This window comes from Diabrotica virgifera, chromosome 9 (genome assembly GCF_917563875.1).
Source record: "Diabrotica virgifera virgifera chromosome 9, PGI_DIABVI_V3a".
NCBI classification, from domain to species: Eukaryota; Metazoa; Arthropoda; class Insecta; order Coleoptera; family Chrysomelidae; genus Diabrotica; species Diabrotica virgifera.
Window position 1 is genome coordinate 203,472,181 of NC_065451.1, and position 18,891 is coordinate 203,491,071.

Sequence of the window (18,891 nt, forward strand, 5' to 3'; positions counted from 1 at the left end):
TTAACGATTTGTTCTTAGTAATTTCAATTTAAGTTGGTTCCTTATCCTTCGTTGATAAAGTGTAGTTTTGTTTTAGTTACGAAACGAAAGAATTTTTGTGTTGTGTTAATAAAAAAACTGAACATGGTTTATTATTGTTGTGTACCGTTGTGTACAAATCATAGAAAAATGCATAGATAGGTAAATAGTAATTAGTTTATAACTGTTTTATCTGAAACAACAAATAAATACACGTACCTATATTTAGAAAAACATTGTCATAACTTTTTTTATATCCCTTTTCCTTACTAAATTTGACAGCAAAAATAACATATTTTTGTAACTTGGGAATTCCGAATAATTTATGAGTATTACTTAGATATTATTTAAATAAAATACTTTAACAAGCTTAGTAAGTTCTGGTATTTTATTTTAATAATATAGGTGAGATTATAAGAAGATATTTTAATTAGTAACGAAAGGGCCCGCAAGAGGCGCTGATTGGATGAAATTAATGTTTGTCCATTTAAATTTCCCGCAAAATGGTGATTAGTTAACACTACGGTCGCAAGTGGCGAAAGGAACCAAATTTTTACAGTGAGTTGCCTATCTATCCGGTAATACTATATTATTAATCTATGGCATATACTTCAGGAAGATCTGCCGATTTTGCACTTCATCAAGTAGTGGGAAGAATTGAAAGATCGCTGGAAAATAAAGAATTCACCCTAGGTATATTCATAGACATTGAGGGAGCGTTTGATAAAACAACTTTCCCAACCATCACCTAACAGCTCAATGTCAGGAATGTCCCCCTGGCCGTGAGCCAATGGATATTCAGTATGCTGTCAAATAGAGCAATAAGCATAAATGTAGACGACGTTTTGGTTAGAGGAATGGTTACGAGGGGATGTCCACAGGGGAATTGTGCTATCACCACTCCTCTGGAACATAGTTTTGGATACCCTGGTCGACCAACTCAGCAAGAACGGTTTCTACACAATAGCCTATGCAGACGATATAACCGTCTTGCAAAGCAGTAAGTTTGAGAGCACACTATGCGAGAGATTACAAGTTGTTCTCAGACTAATAGAAACATGGTGTAAGGAACACTCACTGTCTATAAATCCAAAAAAGACAGAGATGATCCTCTTCACCAGAAAAAGAAGGATCACGGGCTTAATAACTGCAGTCTGAACTTCTCTGAAGAGGTGAAATACCTTGGTATTACCCTTGACAGGAAGTTAACATGGAACGCTCACTTAGACAGTAACCTATGCAGACGATATAACCGTCTTACAAAGCGGTAAGTTTGAGAACACACTATGCGAGAGATTACAAGTTGCTCTCAGACTAATAGAAACATGGTGTAAGGAACACTCACTGTCTATAAATCCAAAAAAGACAGAGATGGTCCTCTTCACCAGAAAAAGAAAGATCACGGGCTTAATACCTCTTAGGATTCTAAACTGCAGTCTGAACTTCTCTGAAGAGGTGAAATACAGTAGACTCGCGATTATCCGAGGTATCTGGGACCGTGACTACCTCGGATATGGAAAAACTCGGTTAACACTGAGATTGGTTATGTTGATAGAAAAACACATAAATAACCATAACTGTGAATATTTTAATCACAAAACTAATAACATTTATTGTATATAAAAGATAAAAACATTTCCCTTATCAATATTACTGTTTAAAAAAATATTTGATTGATTTTTGCGTAAGTTTCATTCCTGTCTTTGAGGCGGCGATGTTGCGCCAAGGTTGAAAGTTGTAACTCACCAGTTATGACTTTTGCCTTTGCCTCGGTTAGCCGAGGAGCTCGGATAACCGAGACTCGGATAATCGCGAGTTTACTGTACCTTGGTATTACCCTTGACAGGAAGTTAACATGAAACGCTCACTTAGACAGTAGAGCTAAAAGAGCATATATTGCCTATGAACAGTGTCGGCGAACGATCTGACGCACTTGGGGCCTTTCACCCAGGGTGGTCGCCTGGATCTACACTAGTGTCATTAGGCCAATGCTAGCTTACAGAGCCATTGCTTGGGTACCAAAAGTGCTACAGGCAACAGCGATCAACAAACTAAACCATATTCAACGGATGGCTTGTCTAAATATAACAGGTGCCATGAAAACAACATTAACTTCTGCAATGGAGTTGCTCATTGGCATTACCCCTTTAGACATATATGTCAGAGAGGAGGCGCTGATGACGATGATGAGATTACGCTCAACGGGTGCAAATCTTGATGTAGGAAAGGGACAATTGAGATATCGTTTCTGGCGGGGTGAGCTGGAGACACTGCCCCAGCTACAAGCGGGCCATGGATGCGACTCAATTAAACCTACGTTTGTCTTCGACAAACCCTACAAAATCGAAACAAGACAACATAGTGAGTCAAACGTGGCAAATGCATATTGCATCTACACCGATGGCTTCAAAACAAAAGAAGAAGGCTCAGGATGCGAAATATACTCCAGATCACTGAACCTTAGTATAAAATGGGGTATGGGCAAAAATGCCAGCGTAGTTCAAACTGAACTGGCTGGTATCTTCATAGCCGCAAGAGATAATCGGGAAAGGTATAGCCGACAAAACTATAATAAACTGCACAGAGAGCAGACAAGCGCTACTAACCCTGAACAGACCACGTGTCATATCAGGGCTAGTAATGGAGTGTCATGAATCACTAGCCCGAGCTTCGGATGGTAACAACATCATCCTGAGGGGGGTTAAAGGACACAACGGTAATAAAGGTAACCGCATTGCTGACCAACTAGCTAGAAAGGCAGCAGGCCTAAGACTCTTAGGACCTGGTGATCTTTTTGGCTGGTCAACTGCAACAATCGCGGAAATTGTCAAATGTCACTCCCACACGCAAAAAGCGTGAAAAGATGGGAAAAATGGTCAGGATGTAGACTTGCCAAGGTAACACTAAGGAACCTTGGGAAGTCAGCATCAGAAAAGTACTTGAGAATGACCAGGAAAAACCTACGCTTGACAGTTGGTTTTTAACTGGCCATTGTCAACTAAGAAAACACCTCCACCACTGGGGCTAGTAGACACATCTCTATGCAGGAAGTGTGAACGAGATGACGAAACTGTCGAGCATGTCCTATGTGAATGTCCGGAGTTATCGTCAATACGAGAGTATGCGTTCGGCGAGCCTTGGCCTACACCTGCCGATATAGGGGAGATGTCACCAGGTGATCTGTCCACCTTCCTGGAAAGGCAGGATGGATGATAAACTAAGGACGACAACCCCCTGGGAGGATGAACAATGGGTCAATTGTGGCCTAAGTGCTGGGGGACTTGACTCACACTCCCTACTCTACAGATACAGAGACCTTATCAACTCAAATCTTCCAAGAAAATCTAAGGACTGATATGGGATTCTGGAATCAAACTCGAAATTCAACCTTTTTGAAAGAAATTGAAACATAAACCCTTAAAACATCATCCGTAGATAAATTGAAGGCCTTTGAAATGTGGATATATCGGAAAATCCTCAATATTTCATGGACCTCGCATACCTCAAACGAAGAAGTGTTGCATAGAATAGGCAAGGAATGAAAACTTTTCAACAGAGTGAAAGTTAAAAGAATATCATACCTACACCAGAAGCTAGGAAAAAATAATCCCAAGACAAATAATCCCGTACAAATAATCCCGGACAAAAAATCCCCACAAATTATCTCTGGACAAAAAATCACTAGATAAAAAATCCCCACAAATTTTTTTGGACAAAATATCCCCACAAAAAATCCCGGACAAAAAATCCTTAAGAAATATTTGCTACCGAACAGTGTTCTCTAAATAGACCGGGCAGTATCGTCGCCCCCGCTAGCGCAATTATTCCGATTCGATTTTTTTACACAAACTTACTCAAAAAGAGGTCCTTATAACATATCCACAGGGTGCCGGGCGGTGCCGTGGTCGAAAAATTGTTTAAACAATTTTTTTTAAACAAATTCACAAAAATAATTTTTTTATTTTCAACAATTTTTTTTAGATAATTTGGATCATTTTGAGCAAAAAAGGTCTCTTGTTATTTTTCTCTAAAATTGACTGTTGTCGAGTTATACGCGATTAAAAATTTGAAAAATGCGAAAATGGCCATTTTCAAGGCTTCATAACTCGATCAAAAATTATTATTATGAAATTCAAAAAGTGACAAAATCAAGATTCAAATATCTTCTTCAACGTCCTGAAGAGATTTTTGGCATTATTTTATTACAAATCTGTTACTTTTAGTTATTAACAATTAGCGCTATAGTCCAACTCTATCGTCATCCCCGTTAGCGGAACTATTTCGATTCGATTTTTTTGCACAAACTTACTCAAAAAAAGAGGTCTTTATTACATATCCACAGGGTGCCGGGCGGTGCCGCGGTCGAAAAATTTTTTAAACAATTTTTTTTAAACAAATTCACAAAAATAATTTTTTCGTTTCCCACAATTTTTTTTTAGATAATTTGGATCATTGTGAGTAAAAAAGGTCTTTGGTCATTTTTCTCTAAACTTGATTGTTGTGGAGTTATACGCGATTAAAAATTTGAAAAATGCGAAAATAGCCATTTTCAAGGCTTCATAACTCGATTAAAAATTATTATTATGAAATTCAAAAAGTGACAAAATCAAGATTCAAATATCTTCTTCAACGTCCTGAACAGATTTTTGGCATTATTTTATTAAAAAGCTGTTACTTTTAGTTATTAACAATTAGCGCTATAGTCCAACTGTATCGTCACCCCCGTTAGCGGAGCTGTCTCGATTAAATTTTTATGTTATATTTATTTGTTAATATATTTGTCTATATAGTTTTTTGGATTTATTTGAAATATCCTATCTCCTAAATATGACTATTTTATTTGTTAAAAAATTTTTCATTTACCTATTTGTTATTAAAATTATGTTTAATTGTTGAAGCGGATGAATTAGAATAATTGCCGTGATTGATTCTATTACAAAATATTATGCATTTAACTTGCCGATAGTTGATGAAAAATTGAATAACATTCGCAAAAAAAAATAAATAAACAAAACAAAGTTTTAAACTTTGATGTGGTCACTTTCTGACTTTCTTAATAATAATTTTTAATCGAGTTACTAACCCTTGAAAATAGCCATTTTCGCATTTTTCAAATTTTAAATCGCGTATAACTCGACAACAATCAATTTGGGACGAAAACTACAAGAGACCTTTTTTGCTTAGAATGACCCAAATTATCTAAAAAAATTTTTGGAAATGAAAAAATTATTTTTGTGAATTTGTTTAAAAAAATTGTTTAAACAATTTTTCGACTACCGGCCGGCACTCTGTGGATATGTTATAAGCACCTATTTTTGAGTAAGTTTGTGCAAAAAATCTAATCGAAATAGTTCCGCTAACGGGGGCGACGATACAGTTGGATTATACCGCTAATTGTTAATAACTAAAAATAACAGCATTGTAATAAAATAATGACAAAAATCTCTGAGAACGCTCAAGAAGGTATTTCAATCTTGATTTTGTCACTTTTTGAATTTCGTAATAATCATTTTTAATCGAGTTATGAAGCATTGAAAATGGCCATTTTCGCAGTTTTCAAATTTTTAATTGCATATAGGTAACTCGACAACAATCAATTTTAGAGAAAAATTACAAGAGATCTTTTTTTCTCAGAATGACCCAAGTTATCTAAAAAAAATTGTTGGAAATAAAAAAATTATTTTTGTGAATTTGCTTAAAAAAAATTGTTTAAAAAATTTTTCGACCACGGCACCGCAAGGCACCCTGTGGATATGTTATGAGGACCCCTTTTTGAGTAAGTTTGTGCAAAAATATCTGATTGAAATTGTTCCGCTAACGGGGGCGACGATACAGTTAGACTATAGCGCTAATTGTTAATAACTAAAAATAACAGCTTTGTAATAAATTAATGACAAAAACCTCTTCAGAACGCTGAAGAAGGTATTTGAATCTTGATTTTGTCACTTTTTGAATTTCATAATAATAATTTTTGATCGAGTTATGAAGCTTGAAAATGGCCATTTTCGCATTTTTCAAATTTTTAATCGCGGATAACTCGACAACAGTCAATTTTAGAGAAAAATGACAAGAGACCTTTTTTGCTCAGAATGACGCAAATTATCTAAAAAAAATTATTGGAAATAAAAAAATTGGCACCGCCCGGCACTCTGTGGATATGTTATAAGGACCTCTTTTTGAGTAAGTTTGTGCAAAAAAATCTAATCGAAATAGTTCCGTTAACGGGGGCGACGATACAGTTGGACTATAGCGCTAATTGTTATAACTAAAAATAACAGCTTTGTAATAAATTAATGACAAAAATCTCTTCAGGGAGCTGAAGAAGGTCTTTGAATCTTGATTTTGTCACTTTTTGAGTTTCATAATAATCATTCTTGATCGAGTTATGAAGCCTTAAAAATGGCCATTTTCGCATTTTTCAAATTTTTAATCGTGTATAACTCGACAACAGTCAATTTTAGAGAAAAATGACAAGATACCTTTTTTGCTCAGAATGACCCAAATTATCTAAAAAAAATTTTTGGAAATACAAAAATTATTTTTGTGAATTTGTTAAAAAAAATGTTTAAAAAAAATTTTTCGACCACGGCACCGCCCGGCACCCCGTGGATATGTTATAAGGACCTCTCTTTGAGTAAGTTTGTGCAAAAAAATCGAATCGGAATAATTGCGCTAGCGGGGGCGACGATACTGCCCGGTCTAAAAAGACTTCCCGTGAATGCAATCGACGCAAATTTTTTTCAGCCTCAGTGCATGAGAGTTGTAATAGCAATCGGCATGAAACCACTTTTCGGCACGAAAATAATGATTAGCAATTAAAATTAAGCATAAATTGTAATTTCGAATACCAAATTTCGAATTCCAATTGTGAGTTTTTTCAAAAATCGTGGAAGATATAAGAATAAGCTAAGGCTGTGGGAATCATGTAATTACTCGCTTAAATTTTTTGCTCACTCTGCTTTGAATATCTCAAAATATGTTTAAAATATTGTCTATTCGTGATGATAACTGCTGGTCCTGAAAGCCATAATCTTGATTGTAATGCAAAAAATCCTGTTCCTTTTTGTAAATTTACAGTGAAAAATATTTAGTCATGATCATCATCAATGGTGTTAAAACTCTTCGAGAGTCTTTGTCGCGTTTACTATTTCCTTCTATGTTTGTCTGTCCTGTGCCACTATTTATCATTGTCTCACTCTCATTGTCTCCCAATCTTCTCTGACTGCATATTTCCACCTTTTTCTAGGCCGTCCTACAGACCTTCTCCCATCTGGCCTCTCCCCGAGCAGCTATGTCTGGTTTGATTAATGGATAAATTTTTAGTTTTTTTTATGGACACACAGATCCTCAATTACGCTTTTTAAAAACCGGATATCGAAAAGTAATGCCCATAAATTTGTTCCCAAAAACACCTTCTTCTTCTTCTTAACGTGCCCTATCAAGTCCCCTTGACGTTGGCGATGTACATGGCGAAACTGTCTCTGTCTCGAGTTATTCTAAATAGTTGTTCTGCTTTCTTTATCCCTGTCCACTCCCGGATATTCTTCAACCAAGAGGCCTGCTTTCTACCAATTCCTCTGCGTCCTTCTATTTTACCCATCATAATAAGTTGAAGAATATTATACCGGTCTCCCCTTACTACGTGTCCAAAATAGGCCATCTTTCTATATTTGATGTTATCAAGCAGCTCGCAGGCAGCATTTGCTCTCTTAAGGACTGCCACATTTGTCATCATAGCCGTCCATGGTATTTTCGGTCTACGTCTGTGCAGCCACATTTCAAAGGCCTCCAAACGATTAATGGTGGATATTTTTAATGTCCGCGCTTCCACACCATACAAGAGGACTGACCCAATATCATGCACTTTCGAAGTTGAGGTTGTAAGTTATCATTACAGAAAAATGATCTCATTTTTAAAAGTGTCGTGTGGGCTATCTCGATTCTACATTCTATCTCTTTATCTGGATCTAGTTGTTCAGTAATATGGCAACCAAGATATTTAAAACTGGGTATTTTTTGAATTATATGACCATCAACCTATAACATCTTGGTGGGCCAAACGGCTAAATACCATGTATTTTGTTTTTGAGCAGTTTATGTTTAGGCCAAACTCTCTTCCCACTATGCCAATGGCATTTAAATGTTGTAATCCATTCATATCATCACTTAAAATAACTGTATCGTCTGCATATCTGATTGTATTTATCAGAATTCGATTAACTTTCACACCCCATTCCAAATTATGCAGCGTTTCCTTAAATATTCTATCTGAATATAAATTGAATAACAGTGGGAACAGTATGCAACCCTGTCTGACACCTCTTTGTATTTCGTATATTTCTGTTGATTTTCCATTTATACAAGCTGTCGCTGTTTGACGCCAGTATAATTTTTCTATGATTCGTACATCTTGACTATCAACTCCTTTATCCTTTAATATTTTAATTAATTTGTGATGTTGTACTCAATCAAAGGCCTTCTAATAGTCAATATATACAGCAAAGACGTCTTTCCTTTGATCTCGGCATTTCTGCAATAATACATTTAGTGCAAAGAGTGCGTCCCGGGTTTCCAGTCCATTTCTGAAGCCAAATTGTGTTTCATCCTGGTCTTCTTCTTCACATTTATCTCTGATTCAATTTATCTGTCCAAAAACACCAAAAAAGTCAAAATAATCGAAAAGCTCTGTATAACTTGTCTTGTATTACAATTACGATTATCGTTTTCAGATTCAGCAGTTATCATCACGAATAGACAATGTTTTGAACAGAGTTATTCAAAGCAGAGTGAGCAAAAGATTTAAGCGAATAATTACAACATGATTCCCACAGCCTTAGCTTATTCCCCATATCCACCATTTTTGAAAAAACTCACAATTGGAATTCAAAATTTGGTAACCGAAATTACAATAAAATTCATGCTTAATTTTATTTGTTAATCATTATTTTCGTGCCGAAAAGTAGTTTCATGCCGATTGCTATTACAACTCTCATGCACTGAGGCTGAAAAACATTTGCGTAGATTGCAAACTTTTAGAGAACTATGCGGCAGCAAATATTTCTTGGGGATTTTTTGTTCGGGATTTTTTGTGGGGATATTTTGTCCAAAAAATTTGTGGGGATTTTTTGTCCGGGATTTTTTGTGCGGATTTTTTTTCCGGGGATTATTTGTCCGGAGATTATTTGTGGGGATTATTTGTGGGAATTTTTTGCGGGGACTTTTTGTCCGGGGATTTTTTGTCCAGGAATAATTTGTGGGGATTTTTTTGTGCGGGATTATTTGTCCGGGGATTATTTGTCCGGACCCCCTAGACCACATACACACATACTGAGAAATAATAAGTACCAATATGCTCAACTAATGGTGAAAGAAAAGATTGATATGGTAAGAGGGTACTAGAAAGGAAAAGACTATCGTAAGCAAGAAACATCTGACAATGGACAGGGCTAAATTTTGAACAGCTAGTAAGAACAGCTGAAGACAGAGAAGAGTTTGCAATTGTAGTAGACAACATCCATCGAGGAGAGGGCACTTTAAAAAGTAGAAGAATATTAACGTATTATATTTTTAAATCATCATCCAGCCTCAAAAGTCCACTGCTGAACATAGGCCTTCTCCCCTCGTTTCCAACCCCACATATCCTGCGCCGCTCTCATCCAGTTTTTATTTACCTTTCTTAAGTCGTCAGTCCATCTTGTAGGCGGTCGACCGACGATTCTCTTGTCTTCTCTTGGCCTCCATTCCAATAACCTCTTTGTCCATCGCCCATCTGTCATTCTGGCTATGTGTCCTGCCCATCTCCACTTCAACCTGGCTATCCTCTCGATGACGTCAGTCACCTTTGTTCTTCTCCTGATTTCTTCGTTTCTGATTTTGTCTCGCAGAGTTATTCCTAACATTGACCGCTCCACTCTTCTCTGCGTGACTTTTAGTTTGGTAGTCGAGACTTTAGTTAAGGTAAGTGTTTCTGATCCGTACGTCAAGACTGGGAGGACGCACTGATCAAATACCTTTCTCTTTAGGCATATGGCAACTCACTTTTAAAAGTTTCTCTCAGTTTTCCAAATGCTGCCCACCCAAGACCTATTCTTCTCTTCAGTTCATGAGCCTGGTTATCCCTGCCAATCGTAATTTCATGTCCCAGGTATTTATATCTATCTACGAGTTCTATTTCCTTCTCACCAATACCGATGTTCTGGTTGGGTACCAAATTTGTCATTATTTGTGTTTTCGAGATGTTTATATTTAAACCTACATTTTCTGTAGCCACAACGAGTTCTTGTACCATCTCTCTTGCCATACCTAGATCCTTAGTTACTACGACTATATCATCGGCGAAACGTAAGTTGTTTAAGTATTCTCCATCTATTTTTATTCCCTTTGTCATACAATCCAAACTCTCGAAAGCATGTTCTAAGACCGTATTAAAAAGTTTAGGTGACATTGGGTCTCCTTGTCTAACCCCCCGTTCTATTTTTATGCGATTACTCTTAGTACGTAATTTGACAGTGGTTGTTGCTTGTAAGTATATTTTGTGTAATAATTTTGTGTACCAATAATCTAGCCTGCATTCTTTAAGCGCTTGTAATATTTTGCTAAGCTCAACTGTGTCAAAGGCTTTATGAAAATCGATAAAAACTAGAACTAGAGGTTTATTGTATTCAACTACCTTCTCTATTAGGGTTTAACTTAGGGTTTACTTATTTAAATAATAACTTATAAATTTTCCTAACAGTAAAGAACTCGAATATACAAACCTATCACAGGAACCCGGAACTTTGCAGCAAATCCATACACCAGATTCCAATTGTGCGTTTGTTGCAGTAGTACCAAATTGAAAGTTTCATTGCTTTTAAGTAAGTCTTGCACAGGTCCATATTCTAATTCGGCTGTTGTTATAAAGAAACATGTTTCCAGCAAATACCACAGTTTTTCGTACCATAATGCATCAGGCTTAGCAAGATTTGGAATCATTTTAGAGTTCGCAAAAAGATCAAATGCAAACGATACATTTATCTCAGTTAGATTTGACAGACGCTCGTCTCTGATTGGATATGGTGTAATCACGGTCACCTGGTGACCTCTGAGTGATAGTTCTTGCCATATTGGTTGGAAACTCATCTGATGGCTTACAGAAGGCGATGGAAATACCCCCAAAATCCGCACTGCGTTTACATTTCCGAAAGAAACCACCGCAAACGAAAGGAAAAAACCAACAAAGCACATTATAATATAATCTTTAACATACAACTAACAAACAATTTGTAATATTCTGAATTTTTAAGAATAATTTGTTAATACATTCAGTTCCGCAAGGATGATTACCGATTATGAAAAATTTACGTTATTTTGCCGGTTATTAGCGCGCTCATCACTGTATTATGAACGCTCTCCTGTGTTATGGAAACCAAAACACGGGTAATATTTTATTAAAATAAAAAAGATACACAGATATTGGGAGCTGAAGAAGGATGTACCTACGAAGAAGCTAAGAAAAGAAATAAACTATTAATATGTATCAACAAAAAACAAAAACATCATTTTTATGTCCAAAAATGGTTTTGCAAAATTATTGATATTTTTAAGGTCTAAACAATTGGAATAACTTTTAACTTATTATTTATAAATACAATATTTTTTCATATTTAAAAAAATTACAGCTTTACATGAAGTTAAATGGCTGCAAGCATGTTAAAAGGAAAAAATACAAGATCCTTTGTAAAAGGTATATTTAAAAGACCCCAATAAGGGTTACATCATAAAATAAAACGTTTTCGGATTAATTGGTAATTCATCATCAGTGTTAAGCCCTAAAATAGTAAGTATGATCTAATTAATCATAGACAATGTTATAAAAGTTGACTAAGGTTAAGAATTGACAGAGGCCATACTTACAATAGCATGCATGCGTGGGCCACCAAACAGTTATGGGTAAGAACCATTTAAAAGTTTCAAGGCCTTAAATGATACTATATTTTTATTAAAAGAGATGGATGTTGCAAATTTTCCTGGATATAACCCAGGGCTACACAGGACTCCTGGATATAACCCACGTGCATGTGATATGCAAGGAATGAACCTCACATATTGAAAATTGAGTGTCAACTGAACTGAAAGAACTTATATATATATATATATATATATATATATATGTATAACTATATTGGTGTTAGAAATATTCGAACATAAATGTAAAATTGTGAAATATGTGATGATTAAATATATGAACATGACAAATGATAAATATGTACTAGGAGTTATGCAGTCAGCAATACGCTGTATACGCAATATTACGCACCCTTTGCACTAAATGTATTATTGCAGAAATGCCGAGATCAAAGGAAAGACGTCTTTGCTGTATTTATTGACTATGAGAAGGCCTTTGATCGAGTACAACGTCACAAATTAATTAAAATATTAAAGGATAAAGGAGTTGATAGTCAAGCTGTACGAATCATAGAAAAATTATACTGGCGTCAAACAGTGAGAGCTTGCATAAATGGAAAATCAACAGAAATATGCAAAATACAAAGAGGTGTCAGGGTTGTATACTGTCCCCACTGTTATTCAATTTATATTCAGATAGAATATTTAAGGAAGCGCTGCATAATTTGGAATGGGGTGTGAAAGTTAATGGAATTCTGATAAATACAATCAGATATGCAGACGATACAGTTATTTTAAGTGATGATATGAATGGATTACAACACCTTTTAAATGCTATTGACACAGTGGGAAGAGAGTTTGGCCTAAACATAAACTGTTCAAAAACAAAATACATGATATTTAGCCGTTTGGCCCATCAAGATTCACGGTTATATGGTGACGGTCATATAATTCAAAGAATACCCACTTTTAAATATCTTGGTTGCCATATTACTGAACAACTAGATCCAGATAAAGAGATAAAATGTAGAATCGAGATAGCCCGCACGACATTTTTAAAAATGAGGTCATTCTTCTGTAATGATAACTTGCAACTTCAACTTCGAAAGCGCATGATTAAATGTTACATTTGGTCAGTCCTCTTGTATGGTGTCGAAGCATGGACATTAAAAATATCCACCATTAATCGTTTGGAGGCCTTTGAAATGTGGCTGCACAGACGTGCACTGAAAATACCATAGACGGCTATGCTGACAAATGTGGCAGTCCTTAAGAGAGCAAATGCTGCCCGCAAGCTGCTTGATAACATCAAATATACAAAGATGGCCTATTTTGGACACGTAGTAAGGGGAGACCGGTATAATATTCTTCAATTTATTGTGATGGTTAAAATCGAAGGACGCAGAGGAATTGGTAGAAAACAAGCCTCTTGGTTGAAGAATATCCGGGAGTGGACAGGAATAAAGAAAGTAGAACAACTATTAAGAATAGCTCGAGATAGAGACAGTTTCGCCATGTTAATCGCCAACGTCAAGGGGACTTGATAGGGCACGTTAAGAAGAAGATAATTACCGTACCTTTATTATTTTATGAGTAATATTATTGCAGAAATAGGCTATTGATTATGTATTTTAGAAAGGAACGACAACGTTAACAGGTTTTTATTGTTCGTATGGTTAATGAATCTCTAAGTATGAAAAAGCCGCAGAGTGCTACCATTTAAAGGGGTGCGTTTTTGAGAAAGGGGTGAATTAGTCCCTAGGCACAGTGTACATTAGGGTGAGTTCTATGCACTTTTGGTACAAACACATCTACAGAAAAATTGTTCCAGATTAAATTTACTATAGAAATATCATCTTTTAAAAGTCAGAAATATTTTTTTTTGCAAAAATATGTTCAAAAGCAAAAGCAAAAAAAATCACGAACGAAAGCAATTTTGATTTTTGGCCCAAAACTTCAATATACGGGAATATAGGTATAGACACTGCTTCATAGAAAAAAACATTCATCCATCCTTTTTTAAATGGCGTTTAGTAGAAGTCTCTAGAATTTACAGTTTCCGAAATATAAATTTTAAATTTTGCCGCTCACAGCATTTTTGGGCAATTTTCCCCATTATTTCGCAAACATTGTTCTGTAACTTTTTTCTACGCATCTCTAGGTATATTCAATAGTACATTTAGTAGGAAGAGAAGTCAATTGTCTTCAAAATGGTCTATTATAGAAGGTTGTGTGACTGTATTTTTAAGCAAGATATGGTTTTTCAAAGTTTTATACTTTTAACGATTTCTGATAGGTATTATTATGTTTTAAAATTATTTTTAAATTTCTCATTATTAACTTTTTTTTCTAGGACTATTTTTAAATAAGTTATGCTTTTTCAAAATGTGACACATACACATGCAATATGTCCCACTAAGTTGAAACCATATGGAAAACTTTTTTATTATTAATTTTATGAAAAAAAATTATTCTTCATAAAATTCTCTACATAGTCTACAACCTACGATGCAATCATCAGGTATCACGTTTTATCAATAGTATACGAGGTATGTTAAAAAATATGAATTTCGCTCAAAAGTAAAGTACCTTTATAATTCACAATACGGAAAAGTGCTATTAAGAAAAGGTATTCAGAAATAAAAATATAAATATAGATAAATTATTTTCTGCTATGTTGTAAAACATAGCAGAAATCGTTAAAAGTATAAAACTTTGAAAAACCATATCTTGCTGAAAAATAGTCATACAACCTTCTATAATAGACCATTTTAAAGGCAATTGACTTCTTACTAAAATTATCATTGCATATACCTAATATTTCGTAGAAAAAAGTTACAGAACAATGTTTGCGAAATAATAGGGAAAATCTCCCAAAAATGCTGTGAGGGGTGAAATTTTTAAAAATTATATTTCGGAAATTATTAGAGACTTCGAACAAACGTCATTTTAAAGACGTAGAATAGAACCTTGTTTTCTACGCAACAGTGCCTATACCTATATCCCCTGAAAAAGGGCAACAAACAAAACTTCTTTCTTTCGTGTTTTTTTTTTATTTTTTATTTTTTAATTTAAAAAAAATATTTTTGACTTTAAAAGGTGATATTTCGATAGTAAATTTAACCTGGAACAATTTTTCTGTAAACGTGTTTGTACCAAAAGTGCATAGAACTCACCCTAATGTACCCTGTACCTAGGGACTAATTCACCCCTTTCTCAAAAACGTACCCCTTTAAATGGTAGCAATGTGCGGTATTTTCATATGTACAGGTTCATTGACCTAATGAAATAATAAAACCCTGTTAACGTTGTAGTTTCTTTTAGCTCTCCTATTTTGAACATAATCAATAGCCTAAAAAGGCCTCTAGGAATAACAAATTGAATAGTTTTTTCATTAGGTAAATGATAAATCGATTTAAAATTTTGATGGTTTGTAAAGGACCACAATTCACCACTTTTGGCGTATTAACAAATAGCTACCTTGATTTTTTACAATAGTTATCAACAATTAACCATTTTGCCTTATTTTTCAGTTTTAGGAAGGAATAAATTAATTTAAAAACTTTTTAGTCCTGTCGCCAGGGGGGTACAACGGCCTCCTTTATTCAGATGGACTTACCTACGTTTTCTGTTATGTATTTTGACCCGTAGAACACGAATTTTTTGGGTCACAGTTGATCCGGATGTCGATAAGATTGTTATAAACAAAGAACTTGAGGAATTACCTAACAGCAATTTTTTGCAAAACAAAACATTTTTTGTATTTTTTGGGCCATTCTAAGCAAAAAATGTTCTTGCAAGTTTTTTCGCAGGATGCATAGTTTTCGAGATAAACCCGGTTGAACTTTCAAAAAATCGAAAAATTGCAATTTTTGAACCCGAATAACTTTTGATTAAAAATTAAAATAGCAACTCTGCTTGTCGCATTTGAAGGTTTAAGTCAAATTATACCGGTTTTAATTATTTTCGTTGCTATAAAATAATTTTTTTTATTGTCAAACAAATCTATAAACAAATAGTGTTTCCCGTGTCCAATGCGTGAGTTTTAATGCATGCTACGTAGAAATTGCCTGTTTGTAGCTGCTTGCACTTATGTACCTACTCATTCGATTTTAAATGAGAGATGCATTGAAAAAATCACTCAAGCACTATGTGTTTATAGCTTTGTTTAACAATAAAAAAATATATTTTGATTTTTTAATACAGTAGTATTTTGTATTTTGACAACGAAACCCGATTTGGGCTTTGAAACGTTAATAAAATCATTTTTTTGGTAAAATTGTGGCTTATTTCCCATTCAAAGTAATTGATTATAAAAATGCCACAAGAAAATACCTTCAGAACAACAATAAAAAATATGATTTTTAGCAATGCAAATAATCAAAACTGATATAATTTGACTTGAACTTTCAAATACGGTAAGCAGAATTGCTATTTTATTTTTTAATCAAAAGTTATTCGGGTTCAAAAATTGCAATTTTTCGATTTTTTGAAAGTTCAACCGCATTTATCTCGGAAACTATGCATCCTACGAAAAAACTTATAAGAACATTTTTTTGCTTAGAATGACCCAAAAAATACAAAAAAAAAAGAATGTGTGTGTGCTTTGTACGCACGTAAGAAGTTATACTTCTATTATATGATTTCAACGAAATAAATATACTTTCAACAGGTTATTTGTATTTAAAGATTAAACTAATGTTTACTTTTACTTACTACTGAACTTTTACTTACTACTTTCCAAAAATTTTACTAAAACAATACTAAAAATAAAAAAAGAATGTGTGTGTACTTTGTACGCACGTAAGAAGTTATACTTCTATTATTATGATTTCAACAAAATTAATATACAGGTTATTTGTATTTTATTTAAATATTAAACTAATATTCTTTACCTACTAATTTAAAAAAAATTATTAAAACGATACCAAAAATATAAAAAAAGAATATGAATCGTCCGGGATTTGAACCCGGGACCTCTTGATCTCCGGTCACACGCTTTATCACTGAGCTATATCCCTTTTGCTTTGACAGGTTACAAGATTTCTCATACATACTGACAAATTTAATAGACCAAGTGGCATACAAACATACTTTAAATATACTTACTATTATTATAAAATATCTTATGCCCGAGGAAGACAAATCCAAAGACACAAAAATTATAATAAATAATACATTTACTAAGAACACTAATATATCCTTTTATATGATATAATATGACTTATTTGCGCTGACAGCGCTGATACATACATACCTTGAAAGAGTAGCAACGAAATATATACTGTCTGTGTGCGCATGCGCCCGGCATTATAAAATTTCACTCTCGATCGTAAAGAAGTATAACTTTAAAAAAAAAGTTAGATAACACACGGAATTTAACCAGGGACCTCTCGATCTCCGGTCGAACGCGCTACCACCGAGCTAAACTCCCTTTGCTTTGACAGTTTACAATATTTCTCATACATACCGACAAATTTTTATTCCCAAGGAAGACAAATCCAAAGGCACAAAAATTACAATAAATAATACATTTACTAAAAACACTAATATATTCTTTTAATGGCTTATTTGCTGTGATACATACATAATTTGAAAGATTAGCAACGAACTACATAGTCTGTATAAAATTATAATATATAGTCTGGCGCATGCGCCAGGCAAGTATAAAATTTCACCCTCGATCGTAAAGAAGTATAACTTCAAAAATGTTTTGTTTTGCAAAAAAATGCTGTTATATAATTCCTCAAGGTCTTTGTTAATAACAATCTTATCGACATCCGGATCAACTGTTACCCAAAAAATTCGTGTTCTACGGGTCAAAATACATAAAAAAACTTGGGTAAGTCCATCTGAATAAAGGAGGCCGTTGTACCTCCCCTGGAGACAGGACTATTTTTTAGCAATCAGAATTTTCAAACTTTTTAATGTTTTAAAAGATAAAGTCTTGCAATTTTGCCTCAAATATTAAGCTTGTTAAAAGTAAACAAAAAATCAAAAATAGCATTTGCACACTCATTGTTAATAATTAATAGAAGACGCCAGAATATTTGCAGAATATAGGTTTTCTTTATACAGGCTTATAATAACTAAAAAAATGTCAGATACTTGAATTTGTCACAATTTGAACAATCAGCACTAAACATACACTATACACAACTTTCTTTAAATAGCAAATAAAACTTTGTGTTGCACTCATATTTACCTTGTCAGAAAATATGTGGAAAATCTGTAATAACTATTTTAAAAGGTCTATAAACATTTTTTTATTTGTAAGCAATTAATTATGAAAAAATCAGTAATATTCATATATTCATACCCAGTAAAAATGCATTGGATATTTACCGATACCAATGGCAGTGTCAGTCATAAAGAAATATTCCACTAATTTAAAATGACAATGTATTCAGCAGAAATTTCCTTAACCTTGTTTGTTCAATATACACCAGGGAAATAAGGCAAAAATATACCATGTTCGGGACACTTGAGCAGCCAGGTTGCAAATGGGTTTTTTGGGTACTATTAGTCCTGTCGCCAGTGGGGGTACAACGGCCTCCTTAATTCAGATGGACTTACCCAAGTTTTTTATGTATTTTGACCCGTAGAACACGAATTTTTTGGGTAGCAGTCGATCCGGATGTCGATAAGATTGTTATAAACAAAGAACTTGAGGAATCACATAACAGCGATTTTTCGCAAAACAAAACATGTTTTTGTATTTTTTGGGCCATTCTAAGCAATAAATTATTTTACAATTTTTTTCGTAGGATGCATAGTTTTCGATATAAACGCGGTTGAACTGTCAAAAAATCGAAAAATTGTAATTTTTGAACCCAAATAACTTTTGATTGAAAAATAAAATAGCAATTCTGCTTAACGCATTTGAAAGTTCAAGTCCAATTCTATCAATTTTGATTACTTTCATTGCTAAAAATATTTTTTTTATTGTTAAACAAAGCTATAAACACATGGTGATTGAATGATAAA

General features: G+C 34.2%; 1 protein-coding gene across 4 annotated transcripts in view; it reads right to left on the reverse strand.

The window, feature by feature from the left end:
• LOC114330489 (UDP-glycosyltransferase UGT5) overlaps positions 1-18,891 on the reverse strand; it is a 138,567-nt gene that overhangs the window by 42,928 nt on the left and 76,748 nt on the right. The window contains exon 1 of one of the 4 annotated variants that reach the window (XM_050662346.1): positions 10,776-11,259. The exons of the other annotated variants lie outside the window; for them this stretch is intronic. Coding sequence (XP_050518303.1) covers positions 10,776-11,244 — 469 coding nt within the window. The 5' untranslated portion in view covers positions 11,245-11,259. Of the gene's footprint in view, positions 1-10,775; positions 11,260-18,891 lie in introns of those variants that run through there. 4 annotated transcript variants of the gene reach the window in all.